Source organism: Dipodomys spectabilis, unplaced genomic scaffold (assembly GCF_019054845.1).
Source record: "Dipodomys spectabilis isolate Male_0828 unplaced genomic scaffold, ASM1905484v1 ptg000002l, whole genome shotgun sequence".
NCBI classification, from domain to species: domain Eukaryota; kingdom Metazoa; phylum Chordata; class Mammalia; order Rodentia; family Heteromyidae; genus Dipodomys; species Dipodomys spectabilis.
In genome coordinates this window covers 49,179,439-49,197,910 of record NW_024870679.1, presented here as the reverse complement: position 1 = coordinate 49,197,910, position 18,472 = coordinate 49,179,439, and the positions used below count along the sequence as shown (strand labels likewise).

Sequence of the window (18,472 nt, the reverse complement as noted above, 5' to 3'; positions counted from 1 at the left end):
AAGCGCTCTACCACTGAGCCAACTTCCCAGCCCCTGAAGTTTTATTATAGCTAGGAAAATAGTGCATATTTGTTCATCTGAAACCTTTATATCTGCCAAGCACTGAACTAAGATGGAAAAACACATGTTCTTGAACCTTGAGGAGCTCACAGTTCATAATTGGATCTATTTGGATCTCATGCCACCTTAGTAGGTAGGCTCATTATGTGCCTTCTACCAGACCATTCAATGCTTGCCTTTATCTCCAGTTTACCTTTGGACTATCTCAGATGATTGTTTCTTCCTTCCACAGAAGCACTTGATTGAATTCTGCTACACTGTGGCCCAGAAATATCTTTTTGAAGGCAAACATGAAGATGCTGTACCCGCTGCATTACATTCGCTTCGCTTCTGCAGGAATGTGCATGGCCTGAGTTCAGTAGAGCTCGTGCCTGCTTACCTGCTGTTGGCTGAGGCCAGCCTTGGTGAGTGGAAATGACTTAAGACCCCTTGGTGTCCCTAAGAAGTGCTATATTGTTGCATCTCACCAATGGCTAAAAGAATCCAGCTTTGAAAGAGGCATGAAGACACCTTTTGTAAAAGAGCAAGGTTGTGGTAAATTTGGCACTAAGTGGGGGAGGAGATGACACACTTTGGCCTACAAGTGACAGAAATCCACTCCTGCCAAGCTTGTGCAAACAGAGGAAATGGATTAAGTTGCTGGAGTGTCCTAAGGGAGCTGAGGCTTGATGCGGTGCTAAGATTGGAATGCGGTAAGAAAGCTAGTCTGTGCCTTCAGTCTCACTTGAACCTTGTTTCTCGACTCTTCTCTCTGGGTAGCCACCTCATTTCTCCTCTCTGCAGACCAGATTTTAATACCTATTCTCACTGCAGAAAACAACAACCCCCAGATATTTTTGTGATGCTTGAATGTACATATCCTCCAGCTATGAGGTGGGCAATAGAAATTAATTAACATCTGATTTCTGATTATAAATTGCTGTAGGATAGAATTCTGCTGGCTCAGCTTGAGTGTGGAATCTTCCTTTGTTCCCTGGGGGCCGGGCACATAGTATATTAAGATGGGGATCCTTCATGCCTGTAATCCTAGCTACTCAGGAAGCTGAGATCTGAGGATCGAGGTTCAAAGCCAGCCTGGGCAGGAAAGTCTGTGAGACTCTTTTTTATTTTTTGTCAGTTGGGGTTGAACTCTGGGCCTGGGCTCCGTCTCTGAGTTCTTCAGTTCCAGGCTAGTGCTCTACCACTTGAGCCACAGCACCACTTCTGGTTTTCTGGTGGTTTATTGGATAAGAGTCTCATGGACTTTCCTGTCTGAGCTGGCTTTGAACCATGATCCTCAGATCTCAGCCTCCTTATTAGCTAGGATTATAGGCATGAGCCACCAGTGCCTAGCCATGAGACTCTTATCTCCAATAAACTACCAGAAAACTGGAAGTGGTGCTGTGACTCAAGTGGTAGAGTGTTCGCCTTGAGCTGAAGAGCTGAAGGACAGCACCCAGGCCCAGAGTTCAAGCTCCCCAACCAATGAGAGAAAGAAAGAAAGAAGAGGAGATGGGAAAAAACAAGTCGTTTAAGGATTCAGGTGGACCTGTTGCAACAATGAGAAGTACAAATTGTCATGTCAAAAATGAGCTTTACAATGTTGGGAGGGGGGAGGGGGGAGGGGGGGAAGGATTGGGTGGGAGGGAGGGGGGAGGCTGGGAAGGGAGGTGAAGGGTAAACAAAGGAGGAGGCTGCAATGCTTGGTAAGAAATGTATGCATTATCCTGCCCATGTAATTGTAACCCCTCTGTACGGTATGTTCACAAATAAAATAAAATTTAAAAAAAAGAAAGAAAGAAAGAAAGAAGAGATGGGAACCCATTATTTGTATATATAGGGGAGGCAACTCTGAGAGGGAGAAGCATAGGTTTAGCAGACACATATGTGATGCTCACTAAATATCCATTCTTCAGCATCTACAGTTTTAGGCATGACTACTTTATGCATTTTAAGAACTATCATTTAAAAAATTCTCAGGCTGGGGATCCATGGGAAAGCATTTGCTTAACATGTGAAAGGTTCCGGGTTCGATTTCTAGCACTGAAAAGAAAAAGTGAAGTAACTGTGATGGAGGAACAGTTAGACTCTCCCTGACAGTCAGTGTCTGAATACGAGTGCAAGTTGCTTATCTGGTACCCTGTCTCTGGGATATTTCCTATAAAGACAGTTTTTATTTCCTATAAAGATAATCTCCTTCACAACCACACAACAACCTCTTCTACTAAGAAAATCCCATTCAAGTTTCTCCAGTTCTTCTAATCACATCTTTATAACAACAACAACAAAAAGTGTGGGGGGGGGGGGGGCGGGGAAGGGAATGTAATCAGAACAAATTACAGTACAGAATCTCACTTTTCACTTTGTTACAGTATGTTTTTAGTTTTCATTCTGGAAGAGATTTTTAATCTTTCCTTGTCACTTATGACCTTGAAACTTTTAGTGATGATAGATCAAATATCTTACAAAGCATTTCTTAAGTTTGGTTTTTGTCTGTTGCTTGCTCATGGCTGGACTCAGGTTATGGATTTGGGACAGGAATATCACAGAGGTGATATGTTCTCACTTCGTCCTGTTAGTTGGCATGGGATTTTACTTATCCTGTTGCTCATATTCATTTTATTTATTTTACACATAGTCAATAATGACCATAAATTTTTCATGGAAAAATCCAGGAAAGAAATAATTTATATGTTTTTAAGTAACTTTTACTAGAGTATATTGTTGCAATTGTCCTATTTTATTATTTTCTGTTTTGGTAATCTCATACTATGCCTAAATTATAAATTAAACTTTATCATAGGTATGTATGCAGAAATAATATATATGATTATTATACATAATCTAATAAGAATATTATGATTATTATTCTATCATATATATGTCTGTATATATAATACACATGTACATGTGATTTGGTAGCTTCCAAAGTTCCAGGCATTTCTTGGGAATCTTGACAGTCATCCCCTGAAAGTAAGAGAATGCTATAATAAAATGGCTGTTGGTTTATATCATTAAGTCTTGAGCAGCAATGGCTAGCAGAGTATTTAGCCTGAAAAACTTATGCTGAGTTTTCATCAGGCTTTTCTGTAGTTATCCCTCCTCTCCTAAGCCATTTTAGTCACTTCGTTTTTAAAGACAATGTAGCCCAAGCTGAACTGGGTCTTGAACTCTTTGCTTAGTCTCCCACTTTTGAGGATTATAAGCATTCATTACCATACCACACCTGGCACCTTGTCAAAGGACACAATTACAATGTAAAGATTTTAATTGATTTTATTTGCAATTCCAAAGTCAGTCACCATAAAGCAGAAAAAGTGTTCCCAGAACTCATCTTAATTACCTTATTAAGATGGTGTCTGCAGGCTTTTCTCTCATATTGCTCTTTTTCTCCTCTGCAATTAATAATTATAATTTTAGTCTTAGTTTTATGGAATGGCACTTTATATTTTTTTGCCAGTCCTGGGGCTTGAACTCAGTGTCTGGGCACTGTCCTTGAGCTTTTTTTTTCTTAAGGCTAGCACTCTATCACTTGAGCCAGAGTGCCACTTCTAGCCTTTTCTGTGTATGTGGTACTGAGGAATCAAACCCAGGGTTTCCTGCATGCTAGGCAAGCGCTCTTCCACTAAGTCACATTCCCAGCCCTGGAATGGCACTTTAAAGCATATAAATATCCTATTCCTTGTCAAACTTTCAATGTCACTCGTTTATTTATGGCAGTATAGACTTTTGGTTTCCTGTTTTATTCAGTGGGTTAAAATCCATTCTTATTATCCATTTGATGGTCAAATTGCCCAGAGTCTGGCCAGGAAAAGCTCCCACTCAAGATGCCTTCTAACATCATCTCAGTCTTAGAAATATATCAATTTTCTTTGATCACTTTCCTGCTTTTTGAAACATACCTGTAAGGAACTACGATTTTTTTTCCTCATGAAAAATAAAATTTGGAAGCCAGACTTACCCATTGCTGGTGGGGTCGTGATGCTCCAAGGCCTTCTCAGTGGACAGGGTTAAGGAACATATAAGTATCATAATGTGTGCTTATACACATATTATATCTATCTATCCATACATGATCTGTCTGAAATGATGACTTGAATTAGTGCTGGTACATCCTAGTCCACTGTAACATCACAGGCTTTTATCTAAGTTTCTCCCATTCTATATTTGTAATTCCTTTCCCCCTTGCAGAAGCCTCCTCTTCCTCCATGGGCTCTGACTCCTTATTCTAGGCCACTTCTTACAAGAATCCCCTTGTCACTTGTATGGCCCTTATTCTCTTAAACCAGGCTGCTTGCCTGCAGGAATGCCCACCTCACACCCTCAGGTCTGAAGCCCTTCCTCCAAACTTGTGGGAAGATGACTAAAGAAATACAGCCCAGGCTCTGGGTACATCTGACTAGCTGTGGTTATAGAAATATCAACTTGGCTTATTGTATCATCTCTCATCTGGACTAATAGCTCACTAACTGGTCTCCCCAGGTCTTTTTTGGCTTTGCTCTAATCTTGTCTCCTAGCAAAACTGATCCAATCAAATTCCTAAAACCATCTATGAGGCCCTGCTTGTTCTATCCCTTCAATTAACCCATCCCATTTCTCTTGATCTCTCCTGTATTCTTTTCTCTCGTCCTCTTCTACTGGCCTTCTCTCAGATCCTCAGAGACATAGTGATGCTTCTTTGTTTTCTGTAATAACTCTTCACCTCTCCTTCTCATCCTTTCATCTAATCAAGTCCTAGTAGAACCTTCATTGTCAGCTCAAGAGTTTTTTCCTTCCTGTCTGGAAGCTTTCCCTAATTTGCCAGGCAGGGTCAAGATAGTCTCTCTCCCTCCCTCCCTCCCTCCCTCCCTCCCTCCCTCCCTCCCTCCCTCCCTCCCTCCGTCCCTCTCTCTCTCTCTCTCTCTCTCTCTCTCTCTCTCTCTCTCTTACCTAGGCAGTAGTGGAGTTTGAACTCAAGGCTTCCTACTTGTTAGGCAGGCACTCTACCACTTGAGCAAGGCTTCTAACCCCAATTACTCTGTTTTATTTTTATTATTTTGGTCAGCTGTGGGGGCTTGAACTCTGGGCCTGGACGCTGTCCCTGAGCTCTTCAGCTCAAGGCGAGCGCTCTACCACTTGCACCTCAGCGTCACTTCCGTTTTCTGGTGGTTTATTGGAGATAAGAGTCTCATAGAATTTCCTGCCTGGGCTGGCTCTGAACCATGATCTTCAGATCTCAGCCTCCTGAGTAGCTAGGATAATAGGCGTGAGCCACCAGTGCCCAGCTTACTCTGGTTATTTTTGACATAGGGTCTCACATTTTTCCCAGGTTGGCCAAGTTTGCTACCCTCCCTTTTTGCTTCCCACCATAGTGGAGATGACAGGCAAGTGCCACCACTCACAGCCTTTTCTGTTGAGATGAGATCTTGTGAACTGTTTTCCAGGTACTTTGATCCTCTTAGGATTCTTTTCAATATATTCACCTATACCATCTCCTTTCTTCTGAGCACTTACTCCATTAATAGCTACATATTCATTGACATGATTAATGAGTGTCTGTTTCATCCACTAGGTTGTAAACTCAGGGAGAACTGGATCTGTGCCTATATTTACTACTCACAATACCTACTGCAGAGAAAGAACTCAAAAATACTTTCAAAATACTTAGGCAAGGTACCCAACACACAGACAGCACCATGTAAGTGCTTCATAGGGTGCACTTTGCTTTGGGAATTACACGAGTTCATGTACAGCAAACAAAGTGTTATGGAAGCTGGAGAATGCTGTCGAAATGGAAGCTACCACCACAGTGCCACATCATTAATGTCCAACCAGGCTGACCTTTTTTGAAAGTCTTTGGACATGGTTACTTCTCATCTTAGACATTCCTCCAGATGGGAGTGGAAAACTAACAGTCGTTTCCCCTTTATCTCCCACTTCCTTGTTAAAAAGTAAAATATTAGAGTTTTAATCAACGAGAAATTGTATTTTCAGTAACACTTCGGAAGAAGTTACTGTCTCATCTTCCAACACTATTGTCAGCACATTGGAAGCAGAGGGAGCTGGCTTCTAACTTTGCACTTTCTTTACTGGTTGGCTGATCTTAGGCACCAAGCTCCTTCTGATGCCAGAGTTAGTTTTCTCCATACACATGCCTGGCTTCTATTTGATCCTCAGGTATCTGCTTAAACGTCAGCTCAGAGAAGTACTCCCTAATTGTTCTCTGCTACTTGGTCATGGTTGTGTTCATTTCTTCAGAGCACTTCCTGGTTTGTTGATTGTATACCTGCTTCCCTTGACTGCAGGCTCCTTTCGGTCAGGGATCATGTCTCACTGTGCACTGAGCATCTACGCAGTGATGGAAACTCAGTGAATTAGGAATAAAGCTTCTTCCCCTGGTCACTATTTCAGGACTGTTGGCAGACTAAATCAGAGGAGCAAGTAGACTGGCTCAGTGTGGGGCCACTAGCAGCTCCCTCCAGTAAATTCTGGCTCTTTGTCTTCTGCTGGGCTCCTATCAGCCACAACCTTCATTTTGTCTGTGCCTGCTTCATTCTGTGTTCCCATACTTGTGTCTGCACTGTCTCCCTGCATCTTGTCATTCAGATCTGCTTGTCGTTCAGAAGCCTGCTGCCTCGCCCTTCTCACATGTGCCGCTGACTCCTAAGTGCCTTTCTCTATTCCATGTACGTTCAAGGCCTTGATATGCACAGCCTCACTTCTTTCAGCACTGTACATCTCCACCGCCTCTCCTGCATCGCTGTTTCCTCACAGCGCTGTGTGTAAGATGTGGACCTGCCCACGTGGTGGGCACCATCTGTGTTTTGACTGAAGATCTTCAGTCTGGGTGCCGGGGGGCCGGTCTCTGGCCTTGCTCTAGCCCTTTCTCTGAACTTGCACAATGCCTGTTGTATTCTCTCAAGAGTGCCTTTTCCTGGAGGACTTGGCTCAGGCATTTTTCAGTGTATGCCTATTTCAGAAATTTAGTGAGTGGGGCTGGGAAGGTGGCTCAGTGGTAGAGCGCTTGCCTTGCATGCCTGAGGCCTTGGGTTCAATTCCTCAGCACCACATAAGCAAAATGGAAAAAAAAGCTGGAAGTGGCGCTGTAGCTCAAGTGGTAGAGCCCTAGCCTTGAGCTGAAGAGCTGAGGGACAGCGTCCAGGCCCAGAGTTCAGGCCCCACGACCGGACCCCCCCCCCCAAAAAAAAAAGAAGTTTAGTGAAAGTTGCACATTTCTTCCTCTCCGCTGTTCTCTCCCTCCACATTAGTACCAGAGGATCAATGTAAATTTAAATTGGGTTCTCTCTCCCTTTCTGCAAATCCTCTCTTCTTTGTCCTCATGCAGCCAGTTCCTTGGTGTGGCTGCCTAAGCCCTCCAGGATCTGGACCCCAACCTTGTTAGCCTTATTTCTTGTCATTCTGCCTTTCACACTTCATGCTTTAATCTTGTAGACCTGTAGCTCTCCACTCATAGCACACTAATGAGTTCATATTCCATGAGGTTGTGTATATTACCTTGGCCTGGGATGCCCTCCCTCCCTCTCTTGCCTAACTAGGAAACTAGTCATCCTTACAACCCAGCGCAGACTCAGCTCATCATGCCTCTCCCCACTGTTCCTTTCCTTCCCCTTCACAGAATCAAACACTTTTAAACCCTATGTTTCTATATTTACCACTAACCCATGTGTCAATGCAAGGCTTGACACATAAAAGATATTGAATTATATATATTACATACCATAACATTTTTGGTACCAGTCCTGGGGCTTGAACACAGGGCCTGGGTGATATCCCTGAGTTTTTGTGCTCAAGGCTAGCATTCCACCACTTTTGAGCCACAAGGCCAATTTCTGTCCTTTTGCTGTTTAATTGGAGATAAGAGTCTCACAGACTCCTACCCAGGCTGGCCAGGCTGGTTTTGAGCCATGATTCTCAAATCTCAGCCTTTTGAATAGCTAGAATTATAGGACGAGCCACCAATGCCCAGCACATACCATAACTTTCATCCTTTTACTCTTTTAAAATACAATTCAGTAGTTTTAAAGTATATTCACAATGTTGTGAAAGCCATCATTACTATCTAACTCCAGGATAGTTTCATCAACCCTAAAAGAAACCCTGTGTCTCTTAACAGTTACTCTCTATAGGCATTCTCACCCACTTCCCCTGGGGGCCTAGCCACCATGAATCTTATTTCTTCCTTTGTAGATTTACCTATCCTATATACTTCATGGAAATGAAATCTCAATATGTGGCCTTTGGTATCTGGCTTCTTTCACTCAGTATAGCATTTTCAAGGTTCATCTACATTGTAGCATATACCTCATTCTTTTATGACAATAATATTACACTCAGGGATATGAATATGCTACATTTGCATATTCACTCATCCGTTGTTGGACATTTAAGTTGTTTCTATTTTTCGTCTATGAATAAGCTGCTGTGGTCCACATTCATGTGCAGGATTTTTGTGTTAATAAATATTTGTGTGAACTGGTTGCTGGTGGCTTTATGTCTGTAATCATAGCTATTAGGGAGGCTCATATTAGGAGGACCGTGGTTCCAAGTTCAGCCTAAGCAGAACCATTCATAAGCCCCCTTCTTAGCCTAGAGCTTAGCTTGGTGATGTATACCATAATTCTAGCTATGATGGGAAGCCTAACCTAGGTACATGGCTCCCAGACTCACTCCCAGGAAGGAAGTGAGACAATATGTCCAAAATGACAAACGAAAAGTAAGAGTAGAGGTGTAGCTCAACAGTAAGAATACTTGCCCTTCTGCCTAACAAGTGAAAGGCCTTTAGTTCAAACCCCAGCATGCTCCTCTCCCAAATATTTAAGTCAATGAAGGGCTAGGCACAGTGCATCACGCATGTAATCCTAGACACTCATGACAAGGATCTTGGTTAGAGGCCACCCAGGCAAAATATCAGTGAGACTTCATCTCAACAAATAAGCTAGATGTGGGGCACAAAGCTATGAGGAGGCATGGGTCGGAGAATCAAGGTCTAAATCTCGCCTTAGGCAGCCTCTGAAAAATAACTAAAAAGCAAAAGCTGCTTATTCATAGATGAAAGCAGAAACAACTTAAATGTCCAACAACTGATGAGTGAATAAGCAAATGTAGCATATTCATTTCCCTGAGTGTAATATTATTGTCATAAGGGCTAGGGGCATGGCTGACATGATAGAATTATACCTAGCACGGCAAGGAGGGTTCTGAGTTTAAATTCAAGCACCACAACAAATAAATATTTGGATAAGTAAATGAATGTGTGATTGACTCCTATTTTATCATGTGTTATGATTATCTCCTTCTTCACTGCTTCTGGGCAGGTATGGGCCGGATTGTGCAGGCTGAAGAATATCTGTCTCAAGCCCAGTGGACAGTGCTCAAGTCAACTGACTGTAGCAATGCCACCCACTCTTTACTGCATCGGAACCTGGGACTTCTCTACATAGCCAAGAAGAACGACGAGGAAGCCCGTTATCATCTGGCCAATGATGTAAACATGCTAAATTAGAACATCCAGATGCTTTTGAGGACAACTGTTTAATTTACTTTTCTTCTTCTAACTTCTCTAAAACTTTCCGTTTATAAGTGAACCTTCAGTCAAGCTATTAGCAGGAACACATCTGATGACCTGAGTTTAAGCCTTTCCACCTGGTGGCTATCCAAACCTGTCCAGGTCACAGCTTCCCCCAGGCCTCCTTGCTCTGCAGATAATAAGGGAAGGCAGAAGAGCACACAGGTTGAGAGAACATGTTACTTCAAGCCTCAGCTCTGTGGTTCATTAGCCACAGTCTGAGACCAATTATTTAACCTCTTTCCTCACCTGTAAGATAAAGAGTGTGAAACAATCTGCCACTGCAAACATTAACAATAGAAGAAAAATGTATGTATACTTGGGCTATTTAAAAAAAAATCACAATGTCTCTAATTCAGAGTATGGTTATTAAATTTAAATGAACTAGATCTATAAGAAAGCACTTACAAACTATAAAACTCTGTACAAATGTCAGATAGGATGATAAATGTGATAACTGAGCTGATCTTCCAAAATTATGAAGTTCCTATTAGAATTTCTGTATTGGGAAATATCAGAGTTCCTGAGTCTGAAATCAGGGTTAGGTTAGGTCACCCTGCAGTCTCCGTGTAGGCAGGCATTTTCCTTAGCTTCTACACTGATCTTACCACCAAGCGATACTTCTGGTTGCTTGCAACAGTACAGTCCTAATAAATTCATTCTTATACTATTTATTGCCCATATCTCCATAGTCCAATCTATTTCCTGCTCTGGGAGGCTAAGCGCCATGGACTACAAAACTTGGACTCCACTGCTGTGTGGCTTTTGAAATTGAGAGACCTAACAAGGGAGATATTCTCTCTGCTGCCTTTGTACCCTAGCCCAGCTCTAGAAACATGATCAGTGTTACTGTCTCACAACAGCTTCTGCTGAGTGGCCTTTTTCCATAGTGCCACGTCTGGCTGGGCCCTGTCTCCTTTCCTTATTTGCTGAGCTGTGGGGATGATAGTAGTTTCTTGTTAGTAATTGTCCTCAGTGCTTCACTAGCCCTTGTGGGTCCCTTCATACTTCTATATCTCATCATTGTTCCACTAAACTATCCTCAGGTAATCTTTTTGAGGGTGCCATGTATTTCCACCTGTGCTTTTGCACAATACAGTTCTTCATTTATGCCTCTTTTCTGTCTTCTTCATCCTGTAGCATGTTGAGCAGAGAAATATTGTCTCGAGCTGAACTATACAATTAGGAAATTAGGTCAAGGTCATATTCCTGAATCATGCTTGTTTCCCCTCCCCACTCTCTTTCTGTTTTTCTGTACTGAGAACTAAAGTTTGGGCCTTGTGTTTGTTTGACAAGTGCTCAATCACTTGAGTGCTTTTTGCTTTTAGTTTGTGTTTCAGATAGTGTTTGTACTTTTTTCCAGGCCAGTCTTGGATGACAGTTGTCCTGTCTGCCTACAGAGTAGCATGTACCAATATACTCAGCCTTTCTTTCCCCTTTTAAATGTGGCCAAGGCTGGCCTTGAACACAGTCCTCCTGCCTCAGCCTCCCAAGTGTTGGAATTACAAGTATGTGCTACTATGCCTAGATTTTTTTTCATTAATGTATGCCCTTGTCGTTACATACCACCAAATCATCCTTTAAATGTACAATTCAATGTCTTTTAGTACATTTAATGCATCCATTGGCACAGTCAAGTTTTGGGACATTACCACAGATCCCTCATATCCATTTGCTGTAATTACATTCCCATCCCTACCCCAAGAAATCACTTTCTGTCTCCATAGATTTCTTTTATGGACATTTTATATAAGCAGAATCATATGGAGAATTTGCATCTGACTTCTTTCACTTCTTGCATCATTACTTTGGGATTCAGCCACATCATTGCACATATTGATAATGGTTCATCCCTTTTCTGACCCACAATTTGTTTACCTGTTTGTTAGTTGTAGGACATTTCAGCTATTCCAACTTTTAGTCTGTCATAAATAATGCTACAGCAAACATGTGTGTGCAAGTCTTTGTGTAGAGACTCATTCTTATTTCTCTTGGCTAGGCACCTAGAAGAGGTTCATATAATAACTCTATGGTTAACTTTTTTTGGGGGTGGGGGTCTGGTCGTGGGGCCTGAACTCTGGGCCTGGGCGCTGTCCCTCAGCTCTTTAGCTCAAGGCTAGTGCTCTACCACTTGAGCCACAGTGCCACTTCCGACTTTTTTCTTTTTGCTTATGTGGTGCTGAGGAATCGAACCCAGGGCTTCATGCATGCAAGGCAAGCACTCTACCACTGAGCCACCTTCCCAGCCCCTATGGTTAACTTTTTGACAAATGGCCAACCTATTTCCATAAAAGCTATACCATTTTACATTCCCCTCTGCAATTTATGAGGTTTTCATTTTCTCTTCATCCTTGCCAACACTTGTCATTTTCTGTTGTTGTTGTTTTTTTTATGATAGCCATGCAACTGGGAATGAGGTGGAATGAAACCATTGCAATGTCATTGTGATTCTTTAATGACTAGCATTGTTAAGCAATTCTTCATGTGTTCAATTTATATATCTCTTTGGAGAAGTGTTTGTTCAGAATCTCTTTGGAGAAGTGTTTGTTCAGATCCTTAGCTCATATTTCTATTGGGTTCTTGTAAATGTTCTCTCTGTGAATTCTGGATACAAGACCTTAATCAAACGTGATTTGCAAAGAGAACTCAAACACTCTCTTTCTTCCCTCAATAGATTTATTTTTCCAGCTGTGCTTTTGGAACAGAGGATACCAGGACCTCAGGAGGTTACTTCCACCTGGCTAATATCTTCTATGGACTTAGAAAGTTGGACCTGGCAGACACATTGTACACAAAGGTGACCTGGGCAATGTGGGACATTAGATGTGACACATATACCTGGTATCTTACAACTGGTGTAGACCATTCATGAGACATATAACATTAGAGCTCAGAGAGATGAAGTTACTTGGCCAAGGTTATACAGCCTGATACACGATATGCTTTACCTTCCTCTCCTCCTATTTATTTACTACAAAACTAGACTAATTCTTACACCTATAGCGTGATTAGCAAATACTGAATGATGGCCAGTGAGTACCAGTACCCAGAGGGCAAGGCAGTGTGGACATATTGAAGTGTGCAGCAGAGCAGGAATGCTTTCTGATGGCTATCTACTGCTGCAATGTCCTGTTAAAGGATCAAAGAACATATCAGTACATTAAAAATTCCATCTTGATGTGTAAACATTTTAAAATTGTTTTGAAAATGCCAGTTATGTTCACTCAACAACACTTCACTTGACCAGAAACTATTTCTTTACTGGTCGTGACTGATTTGTGTTTTAGATCCATTTCTTAGAAAGTGCATTTTGGCAGAACTCAAAGGCAAATAGGTTTTGGAGTTAGACAGACTTGAATATAGAGCCAGAGCTGCTTAACAGGTTTTTTTTCCCCAAAATTTGAATATGATCTAAGGCTCAGACAGTTACTATTGTTCAGTTATGTCATGTATAATTGTACCCTGCAAATGGTAGTGATTATTACTAGATCCTTCTTGGCTTCTCCATGGTCTGCCACCTATGCTTTGCAGCCCCTGTCTTGTCGTATGCCTTTTTTTTTTTTTTTTTGGTTCAGTCATGAGGCTTGAACTCAGGGCCTGGACATTGTCCCTGAGCACTTCTGCTCAAGGCTAGCACTCTACCACTTTGAGCCACAGCGCCACCTTCAGTTTTCTGGTGGTTAATTGAAGAGAAGAGTCTTGGACTTTCCTACCTGGGCTGGGTTTGAACTATGATCCTCAGATTTCAGCCTCCTGAGTAGCTAGGATTACAGACATGAGCCACCAGCACCTGGCTTCATATGCACTTTTGGTGGGCCATTTAGAGGGGAGCTTCTAGGATCCTCTGCCCCCAAACACAGCAAATAAAGGAGTCTTATACACGGAAACCCTGGAAGCTGTGCTTCCATCTAGCTGGTCTAGCAGCTCTGTCTGTCCTACTTGTCTGATTTCTGTCTCTTTCCCCAACAGGTTGCAGATATTTGGTATAATTATGTGAACGATCACTATCAAATGCTCTTACAGATTCGTGCTCAAAAACCAGATTTATTGGGCAAACGACTTGTGAATGACACTGGCCTGGGTAAGTGGCAGTTCTCCGTGGGAAGCAGAGTAGAGACTTGGTTCTACTGAATACACACCCGTCTCCATAGGCAGATCTTGCCTCTGACAGGAAGAATAGCTATTCCCTTCATGGAGTACCTTAGTGCTGCCTTCCCCATTTTGCAGACAGGGACAATGAGGTGAGGAGTTCAAAGAGCTTTTTACCAATGATAGGAAGAATTCAGTTCCTTTATCATCATGCCTAGCCCCCAGGAGCATAGCACAAAAGCACATTTGGAGGAAAAAGCCCCAGTGAGAGCCTCTGTGGTTTCTGCAGAACTCTTATTTCTCGGTTACCCCTCCTGGGCTCATAAGCCATGATAGGTTCTGCACAGAAGTTGTGCTGCTGATTCATTCTGGTGTCTTTTCCTTCTTTTTGGGAGCAATCAGTTCCTCAGTGGCAGGGCCAAATTTGATCTAACTTCATCCCCAGAGTCAGCAAAAGGCTGAAGGGTGAGTAGCACAGTGCAGTGCAAAGGATTGGGGAATCTAGTTCCTGCTCTACAGAGACCTCTAGTACAGATGGTGATGCAGAACCCATGCGCAACAGCAAAGTGGGTTTCTACAAGTACAGATTCTGGTGCAAAACGTGTCTCAGAAAGGTGAGATGAGGACAGGTGGGCGGTGGTGAAAAAGGGTAACTTTTTGAAGAAAAAGGTTTTAGTTAAGGTTTAAAAACCTAGTAGCTTTACAGAATTTTCTCATGATAGAAATGATTCATGTCACAGCAGAAAGAAATGATTCATGTTACAGCAGAAAACTAGGAAATCATAACGTCTGTGCTTTTAAGTACGTGAACCGTAATAATTGCTCAATAACTAGTGCCTAATGTAGCAACAGAAATCACTGGGGACAATAGTAAACAAATTCATATGGGGAAGCAGAAGACAGTTGATCACCCAAGCATCTCTACACTTGGGCAGAGGAATTGTGGTACTATAGCTGCAGTGGAGGCTGAACAGGGTGCAGGGAATCTGGCTGTAACAGATTCCTTGTATTTAGAGTCCAGGGTCTGAAAGACTTTAGCAAGTTTGGGACTGGTGGAAGAGCACGTTTTAGGTTGCTCTCACGACATGTAGGCAAAGCTGCATGGTGTCTTCAGCTTTCCTACTCCTGCTGTGTGTGAGGAGAGTGCTCTCGTGCCTGTGGAGCTCCTGCTGACATGTGTGCTCTTTCTACCGGAGCCCCCTGTGAGGAGGCTGCTGCCTGTCAGCTGGTAGCTGAGTGCAGATGATGAAGGCAGGTTCAGCTGCCTGAGGCCTATGTTTTATTTATTGCAGGACTGGTGCTTTCACTTGGCTTTTTCACTTTTTTTTTGTCGGTTGTGGGGCTTGAACTCTGGGCCTGGGCGCTGTCCCTCAGCTCTTCAGCTCAAGGTGACCGCTCTACCATTTGAGCCACAGCACCACTTCTGGTTTTCTGAATGTTTTATTGGAGATAAGATTCTCACAGGCTTTCCTGCTCTGGCTGGCTTTGAACCGTGATCTTCAGAACTCAGCCTCCTGAGCAGCTAGGATTACAGGCGTGAGCCACCAGCACCCAGCTGGCTTTTTCACTTTTGACTGGCACTCTACCACTTGTGCTCTATGTCTGGCTTTATGATAGTTAATTGGAGATACATGGATTTGTGTGCCCAGACTGACTTCAAACCTCTATCTTCAAATCTCACCTTCCTGAATAGCTAGGATTACAGGTATGAGCCATGAGCGCCCAGCTTAAGACCTGTCCTTCTATTTCCCCTCTCAATACAGATGAAGCCCAGGATGCAGAAGCTATCCGGATCCTGACTTCAATCTTAAACATTCGGGAATCTGCTTTCGCTAAATCTCCAAAAAAAATCATCTTGGTTCTGAAAACCCTAGCCATGCTTTGCTACCTGATGATGAAGTCTTCAAAGGCAAGTTTCCCTAGAAAAGTGGTCTGTCTGAAATGGATCTAGAAATACACTTAAGTAGTTGAATTCAGCTGTGTTTTACTCAATCCCACTGTAGGTTTGCTTTCCTCCGAACTCACACTCCGAAACAGTTCAGAAGCTCATGACATTTACATTTGTTGAGTTCAGCCTGCAAAATGGGAGCAGAACTTCTTTTTCTCCAGGGAGACTTCCTATGATTGTACAGGGGAACCGTGCCTTGGGCAGTGTGGGAAGCTAGCAGGACAGAAGGACTCTGGGTAGCTGCTGGGGAAATGAAGTGGCCACTCTACACTCAGTTACGAAGGTCCCTGTTGCACAGGGTTTCAGGCAGGAATGAGTTGCCTGGAAATGGCTAAAAAGGTAACCATTTCTGCATGCTCATCACTTGCCAGTCTCTGGCTTAATTCCTACACCTAACCGTCATGTTTAATTCTTACAACAACCTTATAAAGTTGATATTTTATTATCCCTAGTTCACAGATGTGGCAACAGGGCACAAAGACGGCCAATTATCTGTCTCATGTCTTTTAGTTTGGTAGGTGGCACATTTCAGGTTTATTGGTAAGTCTACAACAGATCCTCAAACGAAGGGATCCATCTGTACATGGGGCGTCACTGCCTTCTGGTCTCTTTCTTCTACATGAAATTTTCACCTAGGGAAGCCTCTAAGACCTCCGATCCTCCTTGCTTTATTTTATTCCTTAGTATGTATTAGGATGTTTAAGATACTGTCATGATTTACTCCTTTGTCATGGTTATTGTTGTTGTTATAACCTGGCTATATTGTAAGTTCCTTAGGGAAAGATATTTCTGCCTATAGTCACAGTAGCTGGAACACAGCAGCCGTTCATTAAGGAAGGAAGGAAGGAAGAAAGGAAGGAAGGAAGCGGGGGAAGGAAGGGAGGGCAGGCAGGCCGCAGATTGTTCCAAGATATACTATGGAGTCTTTGTCCAAGTCAGTAACCCCCAGGCCTGTCCCAGAATGATAATTTATACAAGTTACCTATTGTCTTTATGCCTCCCTATGTTGGTCCATAGGGTCCTGATTAAGATCCAACAGAGAGTTCATGTTGCTGAGAGGTATACCTATTTATACCTCTAAGTTTGTAGGGTCAGGTCGGTTTCTGGGGGGCCCATCCAGTATACATGTAATTATCTGTAAGGGGCCAATGTGGGCTCATTGGGGCCTTTCATTTTCTATCTGCCCTATAAAAAGAGGTTTTGTTCAACCATGTCAATTTGAAAATTTGGTGGAAATATTTCCCTGTTCTCTAACCATACCTACAACCATTTCAGAGATGGGAGCCCCTAATCCTGGTTTATCAGAGAGAGCTCAGTGGCTGGTATGAGGTGATGAGTTCTCTCCATGTTTGTAGAGTTAGATACAAGTAGGACTTGCCAATGTTAGCATTTCCTGTGATAACTTCCCTTTGTCACTGCAATTGTATTACAGGCAAAGGAATATGCCATAAGAGCCCTCACACTAGCCCGAGAAAATAACAATGTTGTTGAGCAAAAAATTATTCAAGAATTTCTAAATGTCATCTCAGCTGAAGAAGACCGTCCTGCTAATTAATAGAGACCTGTGAGCATCAAGGGATATTAAGTGGCTATCAAAGGTCTGATATGCTTCGGTCTTGTACACTGCTCTTAGCTACTCTGGATTACTGACATTCCCACCCTTTGCTCCAGCAATTGTGCACATAGCTGTGATTTAATTAGCAAATGCGAGAGGGAATAGAACTGTAGATGCAGATATGAGTAAAACTTTTGTCGTGACCTTATACTTGGTTTATCATGACTCTATGTCTTCAAGTAATGTATAATTGGATCACTCATTTGGTTCTTGTAATTAAAGTGTTAGTAGTTTGTTGTATTTCCTAGAAGCCTCTCAGTGATGCATGTTTTTTAGAACTTCACCAAGTAAGAGAATAAGCACTAGAATACATTGGAGCAGAGTGAGATCTTTGTTCAGCTAGAATTAAGTCAGCATTAAGCTAAGGTAGGTTGTTGTAAAATACCTATTATAATTCCTAGATCAATCACTAAGAAAATAACTTAAAAATAGTTTAAATTAACAAATGAACTAAAATGGCAGGCTAGAGAATGTCTACTTAAAGCAAAAGAAGACAGTAAAGGATGAACAGAGGAATAAAAAGGACATGGAACATATAGAAAACAAATAGCAAAATGTAGACATGAACAAAACAAAACAAAAATCCTTCTTTATATGCCAAGGAAGCCCTAGCATGCATTGCTGAGACATCATTCTATGTTGATGTCTGGGTAAATTGAAGCAGATGTGAGCTGACTATGTTGCTTAAGGGAGAGATGCAACAAGTGTCCATATGATCAAAATATAGCTTTCTCTCTTGTACCATAGTCATTGGTCCCTTTCAATTTTACCCCTTCCCTTATCTAGTCTCTGTTTTCTCCAATCTGAAGTCCTATTCAGTGGCCCTTCTGCACAGAGTATAATTAGAAAGTTTATTATTTACATTAAAATAATTTTATTGTTATTATTAACATGTACAGAGGGGATACAATTTCATAAGTCAGGTAATGAGTGCATTTCTATTTTTGGACAATGTCACCACTTCCTTTACTTTCCTTAGTTCCCTCTCCCATCCCTTCCCACAAGTTACATAGGTCATTTCCCACATAGTGCATACCGAATAGCATGCTTTCATCTGTTCACCCTCCTTCTCTTTCTTTTGTGCCTCCCTTTACCCTCCTAGACAAAAAAAAATCCAAATAAAAAACAAACACCTCTACCACCACCACCAACAAAAAACATGTTTCCATTTCCTGGAGTTCATTTCAATAAATGGTATTTTAAATGTTCAGAAGAG

General features: G+C 42.2%; 1 protein-coding gene across 2 annotated transcripts in view; it reads left to right on the top strand.

Annotated features, from left to right (window-relative positions):
- Zmynd12 (zinc finger MYND-type containing 12) overlaps window positions 1–18,175 on the top strand; it is a 28,708-nt gene extending 10,533 nt beyond the window's left edge. For both annotated transcript variants that reach the window (XM_042681048.1, XM_042681057.1), the window contains exons 3-8: window positions 293–464; window positions 9,354–9,523; window positions 12,279–12,401; window positions 13,574–13,685; window positions 15,457–15,602; window positions 17,074–18,175. In XM_042681048.1, coding sequence (XP_042536982.1) covers window positions 293–464; window positions 9,354–9,523; window positions 12,279–12,401; window positions 13,574–13,685; window positions 15,457–15,602; window positions 17,074–17,196 — 846 coding nt within the window. In that variant the 3' untranslated portion in view covers window positions 17,197–18,175. The remainder of the gene's footprint in view (window positions 1–292; window positions 465–9,353; window positions 9,524–12,278; window positions 12,402–13,573; window positions 13,686–15,456; window positions 15,603–17,073) is intronic.
- The last annotated feature ends 297 nt before the right edge of the window (window positions 18,176–18,472 follow it).